Genomic DNA, 21,611 nt, shown 5'->3' with positions numbered 1-21,611 from the left:
CAAGAAATGAAGCTGTACTGAGAATTGAAGTTGCTGAAGTAGGTCCACTCGGGGTTGGCGCTGGAGCCACGGTTGGCAGCGTAGGCAGAGCCAGCCTGGTAGAGGTAGCCGGTCTTGCTGTCGATGGTGAAGGCAACAGCAGAAGACTGGCTGGCGACGTAGCTGGCAACACCATCGTTACCGGAAGAGCATCCGAGGAACTTGTTGTTGCCGTCCTTCAGACAAAACGAGCCAGCAACGGAAGTGGCGCTGGCGGCGACCGAAGACGACGAAGAAGTCTTGGTGCTGCTAGTGCTGGTGGACTTGACAGAGCTGGAGGAGGTGGTTGTGGGAGCAGAGTCGCCGCACTGGGTACCGAAGAAGAAGCAGTTCCACCAGTTGTAGACGGGACCAATGGTACGCTTGTCAATGTTGCGCTTGTTGACAACCTGGGCAGGGGCAGTTGAGACGGCAGTGGCGGTGGTACTGACACCAGCGGAGATGGACTGAGCAATAGCAGCGCTGCTGATGACGACGGTCTGAGTGGCAACACCGTTCAGGACAGGGGCAGTCTGAACAGTGGGGGCAGCAGCGAGCTGGTCAAAGTCGAGCTGCTGAGGAGCAGGAGACGCGGCTGCAAGACCGGCAAGGGCAGCAGCCGAGATGAAAGTTGCGGCAGAGCGCATGATGATCGATTGATTGGGTTGTTAGAGAAAGTGGTAAAGTTGGTGGATGATTGCTTTGTAGTGAGTGAATTGGGTGAGAGCGATGATCAAGGAGAGTGTGGGATCTGAGAAAATGAATGAGATGCTGATGATGGAAAAAGAGTGCTATGAAGGGAAGGCGACGACTAGATATATACTTGAGCAGCTCGTTGGCGTTCGCTCGTGGCTGTAGGCACTCGGCAGGTCTAGACAGCTTGACATCAGTGCTTGGAGATGTCAGAGGCCTCAAACCAAGAGCCGAAAGCGTAGAATCGTCGGTCGGCAAGCGCCATGACCATGGTCGTGGGCCAGTCTCTCGAGATGTCTCAGACGCTAGGACCCTGTATCCGGCTTTGCTGTACTGCTGTCTCCTTCTGCTTGTGGTATGGACTTTCCGCACCTGAGCTTAACTTTCCAGATCTCGAGCAGAAGCCATCACATTGAACTATTGAATCCTGCGGAATGGCTTGAGGTCCCGAGATTTGCTTGCGTGTCGGCGATGTTGTCTATACGCCGTGACTGCAGTACTGGATGCTCTGTGCCCCAAAGCCACAGACTCATTATACCATGAAGACTCGTCAGAAGGCTGGACCGTTCCCAATAGCGTGCATGATCTTGCTACCGATCTCGCGAAGCTTGCAGTCGTTGTGCAGCGGTCCGAGCAGATGAAAACGAAGACGAAATCGTTGCAGTCGTCGTTGTAGCAGTTGCCAAGCACGACTGCACGGTCGTAGAATCGCACCCGTGCCTTCCTCGACTCTCGAGTAGCATCATGCCCCTATCAGATTACACGGTAAAGTGTCTTCTGGCAGAAGAACAATTGCTCAGACATCTGATGGAATTTGCCTGTTCAGAGGCTCTCCTCACTCATGTTGCTTGTACTTGGTAGACGCACAAACACTGTAATCGGCGTAAGACCAGGCTGTGGGCTTCCATAACTCCTCGGGCGGCTACTGGCGATCTGCCGACACGGCTTAATTCGCTCGGCGCGCGCGGGAAGAGGTCATCGCTCGACTGCGTTCGACCACACTCAATCAGTAGTCCACTTCAACCAGGCATGCACCACTTGCACAAGCGTGTCGCGACTCATGATGGATGTCATGGTTGGCTGTTCTTCTACGGAGCGTGGTCTGGCTTACAGCCTTCATTGGCACCGATGTTCTCGCGACTGCCAGGGCTTACTCGGCGCATCTGAGACATTGGCGTAGTCGATTTGATAAACAGTCTCCAACGCCATGCCCCATACTCGGCCTCTACGGAAAGCTGAATTTCCACGCCAAGCGGACAGGCAGAAAGGACGTTTCCATGGGGCTGCGAGTGCGAGCCCACGACCACGGGTTTCGCCTTGCCAACGGTTCCGTCGACCGCTGCGCGTTGGGCTTCTTCCAACAGTCCACGATCAATCAAGACGATCTGCCGCACGGCTGGTGCCTGTCTATTCTTGTTCGTACTCGAGTACCTTGACATACTCGACATCGAAGCTATTTGCATTGTCAGCGATCTCTACCATCAGTTCTGCTGTCAATTCTTTCGCTCCAAGGCAACTTCTTGTCGACTCTTCTGGCCGTCATAACACGGGGCCAAGAACCTCGATCCTAAGGCTACGGCCGTTGGTACCCCCAGCTTATACGAGACACTGTCTCAAATACTATCCCTCGGATCTTGGCTTGCCAGCTCTGATTTGTCCATCGATCGTTGCTTTGTCCCTACGATGGTGCACATGTGTCAGTTCAGACCAACGGCATATCTTGACATGACCCTGGTGCTTTCAAACGTTCACTCATCCAAGACATGACGGCAGCATGTATGCTGACTGAGAGTGTGTTTTACTTCAGCTCTGTGTTTCATACTGGGTCTCTGGACGGCGTCACACTTTTCCGTTTGCTGCTCAAACAAGGAGGTATACCGTCGTTCAGCGTCGGTTGTTGTGGCCCTTCTAGTGACCAACAACGATTTTGAGAAGTACAAACTTTGCTTCCGATTTACCCGTATCTCCACCCGACAGGACGTTCAGACTCCCGTGCTGTCAATGACTGAAGGGACGACCAGTAATCGACATTCGTTGAGGATAATTGCAGTGACTTCAAATTTGTCATGGCCTAGAGGGTCGACTTTGGTCTACACTCATCTTTTACTCGGCCTTATCGATCTTGGAATCTTGACCTCTCCGCATACGATACGATTCACACGTGCTGTGCTCAAGAGATGGGAAAGTGTTACCGCCAGAACTTTCTAACTTTCGGAACTAACGCCGCTCTCGTGAAAGTACCTAGACCCCTGCCACACAAGCCTCGGTCCCAAACTCTGCTTAATTTAGCGGATGCATCATCTTGCATTTGAGTCTCGATGCTCACAGCCTTGGCCCTATGGTATGTGGCGTGCCCAGTCATTTCAACGGAGTACTCGTACGATCAATGATTCTAGAGCATATCTCTTGTGAAATTCTGAAAGTGTATCGAAGCTCCTCTCGTAACCCGATCTTATTTACTGATGGATCATGCCTTCACTGTAGACAGTCTTGGCATACTTCTCTCATTTAGCCGGCAGGACTGCTCTGCTCTCCGCGTGTGTATATCATGACTTTGAAAGCTCGAAAGTGTCTCGGATACCCGCACCAAGTTCGGCGCAAGACGTTCGAACGATTACTATACGAAGTCGTCGTTCAAGGCCCATGCGACGAAGTCCACGCCACGAACGGTTCTGCGAACTCTGCCGGATGCTTGCGGACGTTTCAAAGGGGAACATACAGACGATTCATGGCCGAGACTTTGAGCCCAAGGAACGACTCTGTGGATGCTTTGGTTTTCGGTGCTATGCAAGCATCGTATGGTCGTCTTCAGCTCGTTGTCGCTTTGCGATGGTGAACTAACCTCTGGTTGAGGGACGCAATGACTTTCCTGTTCTCCAAACTTTGCTGGACGACTCTGTTGAAGACCGCGGTGACTTTCCTGTTCTAGTGACTTTTCTGGAAGGCAGTCTTTTGAGCTGGTAGGGCCTTTCGTGGTTCTGTGCTTGGTTGATTGGTCTTGGCATCCTGTGGTAAAGTTTACTAATCACCTGGTTGTTTCGGTGCGTCCAGAGGGAGTCGCACAAGTTTTCCTTTTGGTATGTTCGTATACTGTCACTCAAATCATCGGCCCTGTGATCAGTAGTGCTGTGAGCTCGATCTCGTATTTGGCTCCCTTCTAGGCTCAAATCCGCGGTGATCATTCCTTCTGTCCATCACACATCTTTCCTTACATCACTTGTATGACATCCGTCACACAGGCGACAAGATCAGCATCTGTGATCTGAGCCGGCTGATCAGATAACGTGCTAAGAATTGTCGGGGTTTCACGAGATGCTATTGCCTTTTTTTTTTTTTGAGAAGAGCGAATCACAATCGCTCATCACGATCGACCATCATGATCTGAGTCGCCATCATTCGCCGTCTCGTCACCTACATCACAATCATCGCCTTAGACCATCACTGCTTCCATCACTATCGATTTCTCGATTACCTTTCTCTCTGGTTGCATCACTGCGTACATCTAGGCTCTCACAATTGTATCGTTTCACGTCGTCTGATTACGGTAAAATCATTCTTCCGACCTGTCGTGAGTTTTATACAAATTTGTGCACGCAGCTTTTGGCTGCATGACACACCCTGTCTTCATTATTCTCGACTCGAGTGATGACAGCAACCATTCTCACGATCCGTAGTCTGTCTTCAGGGCACTTTGGAAGCTTCAATCTATCTCTTGCCTGTGTCTTCGGTTTGTATGTCGCTCGTTCGTGTATATCCTGTTATCTGGCAAAACACCGAGTGCAATTCATTCAATTGCTCTTGTCTTCCAAATCTAGACCATTTCAAACCCATCATTTGGACACTTCAAGCCCAATAATAGACCAATTAAGCTGATACCGGTATGAAAGGTGGAATATACCACAAAGACGATCTGGGTGTGTTATCAAGCTATCAGAACGTGTCTTCGTGGTGCTATAATCATATATGTGAAAATAATGCTTGCTTTGGGTATCACCCTGTCTTTTGAGATCTTTCTTCACCAAACACCAAACGCAAAAACCATGCTACTTCATATATTCATGCTCACCAGTAGTGCTGAATGGATGTGAGAGCCATACTCTACTAGCTATTGTCAGCATAATGAGTCATTTGAGTAAAACGTGGCTAATTGAGACACATCATAATCGCGACCCTGTCCTTGACCAGCACAGGCAAGAGTCTAGTTACGCAAGAGCAACTGGAAGAGGCAGGACGCACTGGAACAACATACAGCATATGAGAAGCGCAGAAACAAACGGTGTTCAGGTCCAGGTAGAGGACATCAAAACACTGATTCAACTGTAGCCACTGATGACAAAAGCTGTCACAGTGCATGAAACATGGCAACGGAACGCCATACACCGTCACAACATTCTAAGTGATACGGTACAGAAGCCTGATAGATTTAGATATCGTCTCTCTGCTCACAGATCTAAGTCTATAATTTGCTTCGAAAAAGTGCCCGACCTGACTCGCGAGCATCACTATATCCTTGTCGATCTTCCGTCGTGCATAAGCTTGACATGATCTATCAACCTTCTTTCTCAGCCGTCTAGTGTGTATAAAAGGTCGCGGTTCTGCATAGGAATGATCGCCCGGACGGGCAACCGGATCAGAGGAAATGACAGTCCCAAGATGTCGAAACGTCAGAAGGTCGAAGGACCGATTGATTGACAGAACTTTTTGTATGCATCATGCATATGTCTATTGTTGCGACTGTATGCTCGGCTAAGACCGAAGGTCCATTTCTAGTAGTGGCGACCGAGCCGTGTCGCTTGTATTTGGAGATGGCATGCTGACTCGAAAAGCGTTTCTACTGGTTTTCCTTCCAGCGTTCGTCTAGACCAGCGGGATTGATGTCTTGACCGAGCGTCTCGTCTACACTGCGTTGAGTACGCAGTTTCATGCCTTCTCTAGAGCCATCCGTGCCCTGTGAGTACATTGCCAAGTTGAGAATATCCTGCTTGTGCTGGAGGTAGGAAGGCGTGTTGTCCCGTCTACCCGTTGCCTTCGTAGAACTGCCGAGGAATATCGGATCCGGGTGCTTGTCGAGTACGGAAGAGAAATTGAATTCGACAATGGCATTCTCTACTCCTGCAAAGATGAAGGGTGAGGTTGGTGATGGCGAGGAGAGATTGTAAACAGAGCCTTCGGCACTTCGGCGCATCCAGCTGTTTGGACCTCTCCAAGACGAGTTGACGTATCTGTCGCGAGGGTTGATGAAGACGTTCCAATCTCCTATAGAAGAGTCATTTGTGTCTGGTGCTCCGGCGTAGTCATATATGCTGCCCCCTGACATGCGGAGGTCGAACATCTTGAGCAATCCATGGCGTGAAGCACCCGCTACAACCCGATCCCTGCCTCTGGATAGCAGAGAATAGATCGCAGCGTCGTCTGTGGGATCATGGTAGACAGCTGTGTACGGTGACGGCGATCGCATATCGTGCAATCTCACAATGCCATCGTAACCGCCACTCAAAAAAAGATTTCCGTTTCTGCCTCCGTTGCTATCCATCAGCGGCTCGATCGGGTATATTGACGAGGCTTTGACTGGATCCAGTTCATCCGCACTTCCGGTAAGGCCTATCTTTCTCACAGGTTCTTCCACAATACCTTCCGGTCGAACCTCGAAGATGTTGATGGGTTCGATAGACGGCCCCAAGCCGACAGCCAGGTGCTTCGAATCCAGAAACTTGGTTGACCAGATTCGGCAACCCTTCCGGCTTCGAGGTATTGCATCGATCTCACTGACGGGCGCGACCTTGAACTGGGAAGGGTCTACTCGATAAATAGCAATCCGTGAGTCCGATAGGTTAGCAGCCAAGTGCTGAAGTTGATCCAGAGTATTCTCAACATCTGTAGATAGCGATGTGGATCGCACAGATATGCCATTCGTGACATAATATGTCTTGATGACACCGCTGTCCGAAGCAGGTGGTACTTCGACAAGCTGCAGGTCTCCATTGGCAGTTCCGACAATGATCTGTTCGCTACTGTCGATGCTGTTTCGTGAGTGCTGATCGTCTGGCTTGAGAATTCGTACGCTGGTGATGTCGTCGCGGCCCTCGACACTGCTCAGGGGCTTGTAAGTCCACCACTTCACTCGCGTGCCGTTGTTTTCAAATTTGTCCCGTACATCTTGCGGTGATGCCGTTCGATATTCTTCTTCAGTTGATGCTGTCCTCACTCGAACACGAATCATCAGAGTGGCGCCTGCACTCCAAGCTACAACTTGTCGTCGGTCCGTCCAGCGACTCCCGATAAAGTGTTCATAACTGTCGACCGCTGGCTGGAAACCCATGGTCTGGCCAGCTGGTCTCCTCCATTTCTTTATCGGTTGTCCACCAGGCAGTGAAGAGGCATCATTTGAGGGTTCAAGGTACGTTGCAAGAAATGCCCGCCTTTGCCAGTTGCGCGACAAAGTAGTCAATGAGCGTGCAGCATCTCGCCAGTGCACTAGAGGGCTTGAATTTGCAAACCGAGTCTGGGTGAATGTTCGCCAGCCTTCCTTTTCGACAAATTCATGTAGAGATCTTGATGTCCTCGACAGGTGGCCCACTGAAGTGGCCGCGCAGTGTGATACGACCTGGTTCAGAAGCTCGGTTGGCAAGTCTACCAGTGTAGTCGTAGGTATTCTCTGGTCTTTCAGTCGCACGCTGAGTTGCTGGTTCTTGGGATTCATAATGTTGTGTTTCTCAAAGAAATCGGAGGCTGGACTGACGTAATGATATATATTTCGGAAGGCACCAATCATCTTATCTCTTGGCGGACATGTCAGTTCAACGTATGGAACATTGAGTCATCTCGCTCCAGGACTTGTTGCAGACGAGGGTTCGGAGTCAGATTATTTTTCGATCTGAACGAGTTTCGCTCAAGGAGAGTCGCCGATTGGCGAACGCTACCTCAACGCATGCAGAGATGAGTTAAGAAATCATGGTGCGGATCTATAGGTCAGGACCATTGGAGCCGCGTGACGGGTGAAGAACAAAAGAGTCATATACCTTGGCAGATGGGGATGCTATGATCTGTTGAACGACCCCGCTCAGGAGCTGTTTCGACTTCAATTCTCCTTCGCCATCTTCCCAACATCTCTGTGGTGTATAGTTACTAGAATGCTAGCCTCCGTTCTCTTTGGAGCTGCCATCTTGTATGCTCTATATCGCTTTGTCATCGCACCCGTGTTCTTCTCCCCGCTGTCGAAGATACCAGCTGCTCATCCGACTGCATCGTTCACTCCTGCGTGGATACTATGGACACGATGGTGCAGCAGAGAGAACACGACTGTTCTTGCCGCTCATGAACGACTCGGTCCCCTGATCCGTCTTGGTCCTAACGAGATAAGCGTGAACTGTGTCAATGGAGGCATTAGAACGGTAAGTAGTCACGTCACTCTGACATGTATAACGTGAATGTAGGAGTATGGAGTCAATGCCAGAACCGAGTCTCTCTTTGCACAGTCTGCAAGGCCATCAAGATGCACGGTGCTCGAAGCTATTTCGTGATTGCTCGGAGCTCTTGTCGATAGACCGCGCCTCGAAAGTCCGTCATCGCCAACCAAGTACGAATACGCATAGCAGATTACGACGGGGATGTGAGACTGCTCGATTATAAGACGACTCAATTATTCCAAGGTATCCTAGAGATAATGGATCTGAATGGACTAGCAACACACAGAACATATCGGATCGCGCTGTCGCAACACACGATGCTTTGAGGCATCAGTGCAGTTGTCAGAAAGCTTGTGGAGCGATTACAACATGCGAGCGAGGCAAGCACGCTCAGAAACACTGTGGTTTTCAGGAGCCGAAACACGCCTCATCGGAGGAAGCGATTCTCGGTTCTGGTATCACCCTGCTACCTATGCTCCTGCATTCACCTGGACAAAATGCTACGATGCGGTTCGACGGTCGCTGACACGATGCCTACAAGGTGTACACTGGAGGGTTCGAGAAGGGCGAATGGTACTCCAACGCCTTCTCAGCGTACGGAGGAGTGCACAACATGTTCTCCATGGAGAAGCGCGACATTCACTCTGCGCGGAAACGCATGATTAGCAACGTCTACGCCAAATCGTCGCTTCAAGCCTCGCCGGCACTCCGCGAAATCGGCGAAACGATTCTATGCGGTCGCATGCTTCCCAGGATCGCTGCTGCTCCTGGAGGTGTCTTGGAAGCCTACGAGCTCTTTTCCGCCGTGACTTTGGATGTCGTGACCTCGTACATCTTTGGTCTTGAACAGGGGTCCAACTTCACCGACCATCCAGAGGTCGGCGCAAAATGGCTTCACGACTACAAGAGCCGCCAGCCGTACTTGTTTTGGATCCAAGAGATGCCAAATGTGTTCCAACTCTTCTCCAAACTCGGTCTCGGTGGATGGCTGATCCCGGACTGGGTGGACCGAAAGAGCGTGGCTATCGAGGAACAATGCCTGGAATGGTGCGATGCTGCAGAAGCTGCAATACTCTCGGGGAAAGCGGCGGAATCTGCTCGATACTATCCCACTGTGTACGGTCAACTGAGAAGCATGCTCAAGAAGCAGGAAAAGAGCGCAGAGAAGCTGAACAGCCAGCTCAGCCAAGAGCAGAGGCTGGACCTGGCCTCTGAGATGCTGGACCATCTGGCCGCTGGATTCGATACGTCTGGAATTACACTGACCTACCTTGCTTGGGAACTCAGTCGTCCTTGCAACCTCGAGGTACAATCAGCACTGCGGAAGGAGCTGCTTTCGATACGGCCAATTCATCCTCCCACGTCTGCAGAGTCTTCCACAGCTTTGCCATCCTCGAAGGAACTCGATGAGCTTCCGTTGCTTCACGCAGTGGTGATGGAAACTTTGCGCCTCCACGCGGCAATCCCAGGAGGGCAACCGCGCGTGACACCAGCGACCATCACTTTGGGCCCACCAGGCGACGAAGTCCACGGCATTCCAGCCGGTGTACGAGTTGTCTCAGCAGCACACTCGCTCCACCGAAATCCCGAGGTATTTCCCGAACCCGGCCGCTGGCGTCCCGAGCGCTGGCTCGACGAGCAAGGTGGTGTGGACGGCGGTGGCGAGAAGACACGATGGTTTTGGGCGTTCGGTTCTGGCGGAAGAATGTGTGTCGGGAGCAACCTGGCAGTGCTGGAGATGAAGGCCATTGTGGCCCTCGTATGGTCTAACTTTGAGACGACGGTAGTTGACGATGCCGGCATGGAACATGTTGATGCATACCTAGCTGAGCCGCGGGGTGCTTCAGATGGCAGTTTTCTACGTTTGCGTTGTGGAAAGATCTGAATCAAAAGTCGTCGTTATCTTGGTGATGACCAGTTGTGCCCTTTAATTTCCCGCGATCAAGCCGTTTCCGATCCTGTGCCAATCTCCTTGAACCAAACTTGGACCACACTTGTATGCAGGATGTTTCTGTTTCTTGCCCCGTGATGTTATGTGCTGTGCTGGACGTGAGAAACCCTACCAAACGGCAAGGAACAGGCTGGAAAACACATGTAACCTTGAGACTGGCTGCTTCCATGAGCTCTCATTGAAATGACAACGAGCCAGAGTGATCGTATGCTCTGGTGTCCTCAGCCGCAAAGCTCCCGAGGACACGACCGTTGTAGGTGGATGGAGTTGGCCAAAGTTCAACACAAAGGAAGCTCAGAACCATGGGAGAAGACGGTTTGTGACGCGCACACCCGCGCAGGACGAATCTATCACAGGACCCTGACAGGACTCACGGCAGGCCTTAGGAAGCATCATTACTCGCGTGAGCACTGACTGGCTTGCTCAGCTGACCAGTGTTAAGATTGTTCAACCACAAGCCCTTTCATCATAGCTTGCGTATCGCACATCGGCCCTGTGTACGCAATCAGGCTAGTCCAGGCTGTTGAACAAGACTACGAGCCAGCGGCCAGCCTGTTGGATTGTTGAATCTTGAAAGTGGCTGCACGCCGAGTCGGTGGCATTCCCACCATGAATGGCTTGATCTTGGTATTCCGAACCGTGTCCGGAGCTTGCAAGAGCGCTGACCGACCGTACGCCCTGCTGTGCAGTAACAAGACGTGACTCAAGATGCTGAACACTGTGCGTAACGGTCTGCCTGTTCGGGCGGGCCGAGGAGCCATTCCATTGTTTCGCGCGGAAGCTACTCGTACACGCGTTGTGCATTTCATCGGTGGGTGACGTCGCCGGCACGGCACGAAAAGACAGAGACATGTTAGTTACACAAGACATGACCAGTACCTGAGATAGGCTTCTCGTCTCGGGTTTTATCTGGTATGCTCAATGCTCATATAGTCAATTGCACGCCGTGCAACTTCACGCGCAAGCCCATGACAGCGAGGCTCAGGCTTCAGCATGTCATATGACGGCCATGCACGAGAGGCTGATCTCGGAATCCGGATGCCACGTGCTGCTCAAAGACGAACGAAGAACGCGCCGCCATAAGAGGAATGTCCGATGACAAGCACATCCGAATCGGTCCTTGGAGTCGATAGTGCTAAGCCGAGGCGCCCCTTACGGTGGAGCATCTTTCGCTGTGAGGGATTCAAGACATGAGGGTCTCTACTGTTAGCCTCGAGGCTGAAAAGATCACGAGCAACGTCCCGTTTTTTTGCTTCCAGAAGAAACCGGTCCGGTCCTCGTCTTCGGCGTGGGCGCGTCGTAGAAGAGAAGAAGGATCAGAGACATGTCTCGACGGGATTGACAACGTAGAATTGTCGCAGAATATGATATAGTGAGACACTTCGCGACGCTTGTCTGGTGGGTAAAGTGCGAGCAAGGAAACCGGTGCTAACGCTGTGGACTCCACCAAGACTTCTCCACACACCGAGGCTTGCTCTTGCTGGCTTCGGGAGCGCGGCGCGCGTTTAAGGTTCTACCGAACGGTAGCGGAAAAGTGCGCAATAGTCGATCGAAGGTTGATATGGACATCTATACTTGTTTTCGTAAGGTCATGATAGATTAGTGTTCAAGACATCTACAAGGCTGTGCAGTCTGTGCTAGCTAGACTGGAAGAACGGTGACAAGAAGAAGATTCACGAACACGAGCGCTTCGAAAGAATCTCGTCTCGATAGCCGAGGTCGAATTCTCGAGCGGGCGAGCCGCAAGCAAGAGTCACACAGAATAAGCATGTATCTCGTGAGACGCGCGCGCTGCACGTGTATCGAAAGAAACCTTCCTTCCCTCCTTCACGCACGAGATGTGCTGGACTTGCTGGTCCGGCATAAAGTAAAGCGAAGGCCATCAAAAGGTACAGTGCTTTTGAGCTTGGCTAGGCGTCGATCCGGGAATGCTGGCGCACGCTGTCGAAGGACGTTGTTCCGAAGCTCAAACCTTTTTGTTCGTGATAGCCCGACCAGCCTCTCAACAGAGGAAGCTTCGGGCCCAATTGACATTCCTTGCAGCAGCGACGACGGTTTCGAGTGGAAGTACAAATGCAGGTTCCCTGATTGACACTCGGACAACGAGGGGAAGACGCGCGCCCGTGTGGTCTTTGCGAATCGCTTTCTAAACGCGGGGAGCGGCTCAGGTCGGAGAGGCGTCTGGCGCGGCGTATTCTTCAGCGATCAAGTCGATTGCTGACTGAGCCTCTCAAGCACCTGGATTGCCCTGCGTCCTGCATGAACTGCAGATGTGACGGGTCTGCACGAGTATCGATAGCTGAAGTCTGAAGTCAACCGCAGCCTGACTCGTCAAATGACATGCGTACGGAGTATTATCTGTGGAGAAAGATCCCAAACAGGCCTCGCTTGCAACAGTCGTGTCTCAAAATAGTGCCGTGTGCATCTACAGTATCTTGCAAGAGGGGTTAGGGATGTGTTGCATACTCGCCTGAAATAGCAACTGACCGTCAGTGAGCACACTGCATGTTCCTTATGCAATGTTCATGCATGGGTGGTGATAGCGAGAGCAATAATATCACAGATACAAGGCCTCTATAATCCTCATAATCGCTTAAGCATGTATGCAGGCCTTTTCCGGGTTAGCCTCAGGCGCTACCCGGTGGGATAGACATACAGATTTGGAAAACATCCTGGTGATGTGATTCGGTCTGTTTGCATTAATGCGATCGATGCGATCATCTGTCAATAGAACGATGTTGTGGAGGGCAAGCGGTTTGGGGCAAAACAGCAGACAAGACGACTTAATAAACATGATGACTGTCGGTTGAATGCACGTCAAGCAGGGCTGTTCGGAATTGAAGATTTATGTCCAAGCCCACGTGGAGATTTGAGTGAGAAATGTCTTTGACCGTTAATCTTCTTTTGCGAAACCCGAGACGAACGGAAACCATGACAATGCCTGACTTGTGAGCTGCAGGCGACCTGCAGCTGTAAGCCAGGATGCCACGCGACTGCGCGCATCCGCGAGGAAACGTGGCGCTTTGTGTTCACTATGTCGACGTCCTTTTGACAGGGGACAGCGCTATGTTGAATGCACAACCTCCCGATTGACGGCGATGGCGAAGGTCGCTTAGATGCACCCTAGGCTGCACAAAAGGCTCGCCGCATGATTTGTCTAGGAAGTGGCACTCGATCCAGCTGTGACGAAGTGCGAGCGAAGCAGTGAGACAGAGAGGCCGAGCGCGCAAAGGGATGTTGTTGACAGGTCAGGACGCAGAGACCGGACAGCGCGGTGCGAAACGGCCATGTCTTGCATGACACACAGACGTGATGGCGCTGCATCTTGGCAGGTTGGAGCTGATATCATTGCGGTAGGCTATCCTGTTATGGACGGCGGGAGAGGGCAGCTCATATCGCCGTCCCACGTTGACAGCAGCAGCTCCCGCGCGTCCCGGCGAGATTCCCGAAGGCACGCGATTGATTGACGACTAGAGACCCTGACAATATTCGTCCATGCGATATACATGTACGAGAGGGAAGCAGCAGCAACAGCAGCAGCAGCAGCAGCAGATGCGCGCCAGGGACAGGAACAAGGGAGCGAGTCTGAGCGAGGCGCCTCCTTTTTGTGCTTGCATGTGAGGGACAGCGGACGGAGCGACCGAAGGGAAGGCACGTTGCGCTGCGCGATGCGGCTTCTTGAATGCTTAGGTGTGCCCTTCTTTGAGGGGGCGTTTCCTGAAGGAGCATGCCACGGCGGCTTGGAGCTGCTGCTGCTGCTGTTGCTGCTGCTTGCTGTTGTTGCTTGATCGGTTGAAATGATCGCAATCTCCCTTCTCATTTCAGCAACCACCAGCCAAACTCCAGGTCTGACCATGAATTTTTGCGTTTAAGGCTGACAAAAAACCGTTAATTCCATCTGGGACATTGCCGCCACCCAGTCATAAGGCAAGACGTTGACTCCGAATGAATTCTGCCTAGTCTCAAGTCTGAGACAGTGGATTTTGTCAGGTCTCAGCGACATCCGGTGACTGTGTAGGACTCGGCATTTGGGGGTTATTATATGGGTGCAGTGAAGCCTTCCCGAGACGCTTGCAAGGACTCGGGATTTTGAATCTTTGGTAGCGAATCGAGCGAAAAGACATCGTTCGCGGGAAGAGTGCAACTTTGAACCAGTCAGATCGTCGACCAGCGCCTAGGGCCGGTACTTTTTCCAAACATCACCCACGGTTAGTGCCCTTTCGTGCTGAAGCTACCATCCGATTCAAGTACTCATTCCTGCGCAGCACGAGAAATACCATTCGGCAGCCGCCATTTTCTTCAGCCCTTTTTTCATTTTTTGGCCAGCCTACCATCAACAAGCACCGCTCCCCGGCGCCGCCTCGACCATTTCGCACCTGTCCGCGACGGTTGCTGCCCCTCCCGCCTGTGCGAACCACGGCGTCCCTAGGCCCGCATTAACCCTCCGCCTGCAACCCAACTGCTGTACCGCAGCTCTGCACTTGTCGATCCAGATACAGTAGCACTGTGAAGCTTAGGCGTGCGTTTGTACGAGCCCCGTACCACAGGACTCGACTCAGCTTGTCTTTTGCACAGGCCAGTTGACCACGCTTTGCTCACCACGTTCCCACGGATCAGTTCCGCTGGCTCGTCCCGGTCACAGCCCTCATCTATAGGCCACCCGCAACCATCTCGTCGTCGATCGAGAAGACGTAACTATTTGCTGCCTGTCAGCCTTTTGCTCTGCGGTCCTGACTTCGTCACCTGCAAGCCTTCCCATAAGGTTGCCGACCCGCTCTCGAACGTCTGATAGCTTCTACCAATTCGACGCCGCATACTCGTGCGCAGAGGAAGGATCACGCGAACCGTTTCTTCACCTGCTTGGATGCGACTTTTGCCATTCTAACGTTTACGGACCTCCAACCACCACCACTGATCATCACAACATCCTGCATCTCTGTTGTCGCTGCGCATGGAAACCTCTGAGCCGCATCTAACATCGCTGAGACAATCCCTCTCCGCGAACTCGATCATCCTTTCATCTCCCCGCGCTGCGAAAGGGCCCATCTCTACCTGTCCGAAGCTCATACGTCAGACCCGGAATCGATTAAACGCGACTCTCCCGCCAGACGCGTCCCAATCAACGAGTACAGAGTCAGGACCACTGTGTTCATTCGAGCAGGGCCCGAAAGAGTGGTTACTCGCCTGCTCCCGTGCCTCTTGTCTTGTCTTCATCTAACTGGAAGCTCCCGACCTCGTCCATCAGTCCAGGCCAGATTGCAACAGGACGCTCTGCCAGGTCGATTTGAGAGTGCAGTTCGGTCGGAGAGCACCTCACATGCTGGATTCTGATGAACTACCCATATCATCTTCAGCCAGAGCAACCACCCTCCAGCAATCGAGCGCTGGATAGGTAAGGCTGCAACAGTCGCGCCAAGCCCCCAGCAGCGATACATCTGTTTTTACCACGGTTCTACAGTCCAAACTAACAATGTTGTCCCACAGCGGCGATTATGAGCTCGTGGTTCGCCAACAACCAAGGGAAGCCCTGGTAACACAGACAGGTAAAGAAAAAAGTAAGCAATCGTCCCAGCACGTCAGCCGCCTTGAGCTTCGCTAATCACGATGGCGTACACAGACAGAAAACCGGTGGATCCTCCACCGATCATTGAATTGAAGGTGACGTCCAGCGCGGATCCTGGAAAGTACGTACAGCATAGCAGCATGACGCGTTTGTGCAAAGCTAACATTGTTTGTAGGCAATTCCTACAAAGCCCCTACCTGTTCATGCAATGCACTCTTCAGGTGGAACAACAATCTAACTCGAGCGAAAGCTCCACTTCACAAGTCGCTGCTGGTCAGGAGATCACTGGCCAAAGCGTATCATCTCTTCACAGACTTAAAGACATTAATAACGAAGGTGAGCACGCGCGATCAACTCGGACGTGTGACACATTCATGGCTAACCATTTGCGCAACGTCAGATGGCGGTTTCTTCGTGTTCGGAGACATTTCAATCCGTGTGCTGGGAAGGCACAAGCTCAACTTCAGTCTGTTCGAGCTCAGAAAGGATACTGGAGAGGTTGTCTTCCTCAAGTCCATCACATCCGAGCCCTTCAACGTGGTGCAGGCGAAGCAGTGGCAGGGCCTTGTTGAATCCACGCATCTCTCCAGAACCTTCTCGGACCAGGGCGTGCGACTCCGCTTGCGCAAAGAGAATCGCAATGTAGCCGGGTAAGCACACGCTTAAGTGCTAAAAGAAGACCCCCAGAGCTGACGAGCGACGACAGTTCTAAACGCACTCTTCCATATTCTCCCCGAACCAATGCTCAAGCAGGACCTTCGCTTTTTGGCTACGACGAGGACCCGAACAAGAGACATCGCTCAAACGACCACGCCCCGTCACAGGGCTATTCGATCGCAGAAAGACCCCCTCTAGCATACGATCCTCGCACAGCTCCGCAGAACATGCCTCCTGCCCCCTACAGTCTGCAGCAACAAGCTCTGCTGCAATCTCCGCAGACTTCGTTTGGCTCGCGCACCCCGACTGCACCTCCTGGCTGGTCACACCCCCAGGTATTTAACACTCCGCACGGCTCTATACCCGCACCAGCGAGGTTCTTAGAGGGCAGTATTGATACCGCGCAGGGCATTGCTCCAAGTCCAGGAGCTGCAAGCTATGGAATGCAGCCTGCACCACCCATGGGGCACGACACTGGCCCTGCTTACTCGCGGAGGAGTACCGATTCATACATGTCATTGGCTCAGCAGCAAAGCCCAACTACCCCGTACCAAGGTCCTAGTGGCCCTATGTATATTCCGACCAGTGGCAGCCTACAAGGACCGTCTACCTACAGCACTGAACAAGATTCTACGGCCATGGCTAGACAACACACACAAGCTCACTCAGTTGCGAGCCCCGCCTCGTCTACTAGATCCGGTTTGATTCAGGCGGCACCCGCCTACTCTATGCAGCAGCAACCGTTGCAACAGGCTTACGGCGCCATGTCAGAAGCTCCGCAGTTCGAGTACCAGCAATATCGACAATCAGCATACCAGCCCCTCCCTCCTCAGACGCTTCTACAGCAGCCTTCAAGCAATCCCAATCACGAGATTGGGCGCCATCCTCAGCAACCTCTAGGAAACCCTATCGATTTGCGTGCAGCACAACAACCCAGTCCGTACATGGCACAATCGCATCCAAACCTGGCTATCCGTCCTCCGCAGCCTGGACAGCCGTACGCCTCAACGCATCAGCATCAGCACCAACATCAGCACCAGCAGTATCCTGGAGAGTTGGCCAACCCATATCAGACGTCCGGAGGAGTGACCTTTCCCACCACTCAGCCACCAGATCAATCCAGACCATACTAGAAGGATGAGTCGGGGACGATGACGAGCCCCCCCCAGCACAGACGAGACTCTTTTCACGAAGATACCAAAAACGATCACGATGAGGGCCAACAATAAACAGTCATGCTCACAATACAGCCATGCTGCAAGCCACGACACACCAGGCTGGACACCAATATGACTTCTGCTGAAGCTCGAACGAACAAGAACACTACAAACACATGCACACTACACGCGCGCATTCGTCTACATATACCCGCTTCACAACCATTACAACACTATATACCCAGCGCTCGGCTACGCCTTTGCGCAATTGCTTAATCGTTATTCAGTTTTATCTCACAGATCATTCCTAGCGAGGAGTCCTGGAAGGCACCTTGGGGGGCGGGATTTCTGTCGGCAGGCTTTGGTCCTTTGATCTTTAGATTTCCTTCATTTTGCTTTTACGTGTATCGACGCCGATGGGTTTGCACAGGACATCACATGGCTGGATTCCTTGTTTTTGGTACTAATGTTGATTACCCCTCCCTTTACTTGTACTCTTGTGTTTTTCTTTTCCTGTTTGCATCTGAGTTGCACTGTTTTTTTTTGAGTACTATATCCATATACCCCCTTGTCGGAATCAGATAGCTGTGAATTTTCTGTTCTCATGCAACTACAGCGCGACCTGCATTGTTCCTGCCTTGGATTTGTGTTTTGCTCTTGCCTCCTCAAACTCTCGATTCGCACTTGCTGTCGCAACACCGTGGCGACCGATTGTCCCAACGAGCTTTGCGCCAACTCCATCATAGTTGAGTCAACAATGTCCACTGTCATCGCCGCTGACCTCGCGCGATGATGATGAACATTTATCTCAAATACCTTGACCTAAAGCTTCCGCCTCCATGTTCCGGAGTACGCTTCGGCCACAAATCGCAGGGTTGACACCAACAAACCGTGTCCCGAAACTTTGCCTCCCGGTGAGAGAAAGAATACCCGCTATCCAGAAGAGGGCTATCGCTGTCATCGTCTCGACCGCGTTCTCCCGAATCGGTGCCTTGCTGACTCCATGGCTGGCGATTGGCTGTCCTGTCTCGCCGCAGTCGCCGGAGGACCAACAACGTCGGACCGCCGAGAACCAGCCTTCGTGCCCGTTCGCTGGTTAAAGTGCCGGCATACGGTATTGAATCATGCCGAGCCAGGTTTGTGAACTCATAATGATGTCTTCGGCGTGTTCTTGATTCGTCCCCGGCTGACGTCGGCATGCATCGCGTCTGTTGTTTACAACGTTGCGAGAAGGATTTGAGTTCTGTCGCCTTTGACCCTGAACTTTGCAACGCATATCCATTGGATTGCCATCAGACATACGGAGTCATACCATGCCGAGTCATGACAGTTTGTTTCCTGAAGCACAATCAAGAGCGACCATTTTCCGCAAAGGGTTGATGAGGGCGAGATAACGGGCATACCGTTTGGTGGCTTCTTCCCGGCTCGACCTCCTTGAGTGAGAGGCGTTTATCGTGGCGTTTGGGGGCGTTCTCGCCTCGACCGCCGCCGTTTTCCTGCCCTTTCGCATCGAGCAGCAACGCCGTTTCTGTCTGGCCTCTTTTGATCAGGCACGCGCTTACGACTGCATGTTTTTGACGTTGTCTTTCAAATACGAGTTAGCCGCGAGGACAGCCGATGCCGGATCGACCAACCTTTTCACAACGACAACGGACAATCGATGTTAGAATCCAATTTCTCGATTATAGGATTCTAGGTGGAAACAATATCTTCCCCTTCCCCCCCCGGAAACTCACGGCCCAGAACCTCTACGCACGTAACTGAGGAGTCTCTTCACCACCACCAATGTCTCTGCCAATACTTGAGCACTGGCTACTTCTGGTATATTCCGCCGACACTACTACTGCTCTGCGGTCCGATACCAAGCGTCTGGAACCGTGAAATCGACCGCGGCTATCTGACGACGATTGGCGACACAACACATGTAAGACCGCTACAACATTTCAGGATGAACATTACTAGATCAGTAGAAATCCACAGCGCCGGACTAAACCGAACACCGAAGACCGAGCAAGGACGCGAGAGCAATGACGATTCCTGAATCAATGTAGGTCATACAAGGAAGAGCTAAGATTATTGGACGATCTTGAAAAGGGCGGAGCATGAACGACACTTCCATCATAGTCTCCACACGAACACTTGGCTTGGCCGTACTGATTCAGGCATACCGCTCGGACTCGCTCCATAACATTGACCGTCTTATGTCCTGCTCATCGCTTCGAACATCAAGTCTCGGTCATACAATCACAAGCTGCATTGTCAGACGGTCGAGAGCGGGAGAGCTCTGAAGCACGCTTCGACTACCATGAAGATCCCACTGTAATCGATCAGTGTAATTGACAATTCGGTACGCTACAGGCTACAGTCTACAGACGAGCGGACGCAAACATGTCATGGCAGGTAGCTACAATCCGCAGGATGAACATGTTCATTAAGATCTGCACTGATGTGATAAGTCAATGCTGCATCTGATCCGCAGATCGCAGGGCACGCACAATGGGCTTGTATTGCGTGTTGCGTAAGAGGCATACTGTAGGATCTGCTCTAAGCTCTAGTGACTAAAGATTCTGTGCGCTGCCCTAGCTATGCTGAAGATGGTGGAGTGGCTTCCACACAGCATCCAACTGAATCCAGCGTCAACAGGCTCAAGAACAAGAGGTGTTGGCTGGGAATCATGATGACGAGACCATCTCACAAAAGTCCTTTCTCCTTTGAGCGAATACCATTTTCAATACCACACACATTGATTTAGTTCGTGTGATGCCCTCTGTTCTCGCAAGGTAATTGAGTCCGGAAGCATGTTCAAGTTCCAGACTTCCGCAACTCCAAACAGAACTTGATTCGCAGTTGCGACAGGTAGTGTATAGCAAATGCTGCCACCATATGGTAAAGAGTCCATCAAAGATTGACCAATAGAAAAAAAGCCACATTGATATGTCTAGTCATAGAAATGTATCGCTTCATGTGTCAAGAGTTTCTTCGTCAAGGCACTAGACACGTATACCCAAGTCTCTTCCTGCTTATGCATACCTTTAGAACAAGCTTTCTTTTTCAAAATATACTAGGGGTGAGGAGAGGTCTTGACATACTTGCCCTCTTCAGGAGAGCACATGTGTAAGTATCCTACATGTTTTCTATCTTCTGCAATCATATTCGTCTTGTTTTGGCGACATCTGTTTTCTTAAGACACAGAGTCTGTTTCTGTTGGAGCAACGTCTATTCTAGTTCAAAATACTAGAACACTGGCAGATGAGAAGACTCAAAAAGGGTTTGGTCTTGATTATATTAACTTTCTTGCCCTAGTATAGAATACCCATCAATGAAGATATAGAAATAACTACTAGTAAAGTCTCGTTAATCAAACACGCTCACATATATTCCACATATATCGAACCCAACGAGAAAGAGAAGACGACGAACACTTTACTACGTTATCCAAGAACTATAGCTATAGAAATATGACTATACCAGAGAATTATAGACCTTTGTTGCAGGAAAAGCAGAGTAGAGGAAAAAAAGTAGAGAAGGTTTATGATGTAATAGTAGATATGTATAAACGACCTTTGTTTTTTTGTTTTTTTTTACATGTAAAAGTCTCATATATTGAACACGATTCCCTACTTCTCGAGAGAGACATACAAAGACTTTTGGGTTTGTTGTCCATTAGAGGCAGCTTTGTGTTTGGTGAGATGCCTCGTTGATTGTATAAACTTAGATAGTGTTTGTTGCATTTGCTCGAGAGGCACAGCATATTGGTGTAGATAGACAGCACACGATAGTTTTGTACTTCAATCGATCCTGTTCCCATCAAACCAGATTTGCAAGAACATGACATGATCATTTAGGCTTGAGTTTGAGCTTTTGTCCAAAACGAGATCGGAATTCAGGAAGGTAAAAAGAACTATATGCCGAAGAAAAGACTAGACCTCAACTTTCCTTCCTACCCTGGTTGCTGAGTATTCTTTTTCCGAAATCCTGAACATACGTGCAAGAGTATCGTGCAGCTTTTATCGGTACCGATCTGCAGAACATGCGTTTTCTTTTTCTTTTCTTTTTTTTTTTTGGAGGAGAGAACGAGGGAGGGATGCAGCACTTTTCTCTGCATATTGCCTTGTACAAGGCTTCCAGCACGCTATCAAGGATGCAAAATAATTTCGCCAAAGATA

At 51.1% G+C, this 21,611-nt stretch overlaps 3 protein-coding genes across 3 annotated transcripts; 2 read left to right on the top strand and 1 right to left on the bottom strand.

The window, feature by feature from the left end:
- Positions 1-5,542: 5,542 nt before the first annotated feature.
- M436DRAFT_57198 (uncharacterized protein) lies at positions 5,543-7,411 on the bottom strand (the record flags this gene model as incomplete). Its single annotated transcript, XM_013567695.1, has 2 exons — positions 5,543-6,867; positions 6,925-7,411. 2 exons carry the CDS (start codon positions 7,409-7,411, stop codon positions 5,543-5,545), a joined length of 1,812 nt encoding a protein of 603 aa, XP_013423149.1.
- A 430-nt stretch (positions 7,412-7,841) lies between these two features.
- On the top strand, positions 7,842-10,002 carry M436DRAFT_76548 (putative cytochrome P450 monooxygenase; the record flags this gene model as incomplete). Its single annotated transcript, XM_013567760.1, has 2 exons — positions 7,842-8,102; positions 8,659-10,002. 2 exons carry the CDS (start codon positions 7,842-7,844, stop codon positions 10,000-10,002), a joined length of 1,605 nt encoding a protein of 534 aa, XP_013423214.1.
- A 5,910-nt stretch (positions 10,003-15,912) lies between these two features.
- Positions 15,913-16,270, top strand: M436DRAFT_8690 (uncharacterized protein; the record flags this gene model as incomplete). Its single annotated transcript, XM_013567648.1, has 2 exons — positions 15,913-15,967; positions 16,032-16,270. Coding segments are annotated over 2 exons (294 nt in total), but the record flags the coding sequence as incomplete, so codon positions are not given.
- Between the last annotated feature and the right edge of the window lie 5,341 nt (positions 16,271-21,611).

Source organism: Aureobasidium namibiae, assembly GCF_000721765.1.
Source record: "Aureobasidium namibiae CBS 147.97 unplaced genomic scaffold scaffold_23, whole genome shotgun sequence".
NCBI lineage: Eukaryota > Fungi > Ascomycota > Dothideomycetes > Dothideales > Saccotheciaceae > Aureobasidium > Aureobasidium namibiae.
Note: the sequence above shows the minus strand (reverse complement) of the source record. Positions and strands in the feature narration are given on the sequence as shown.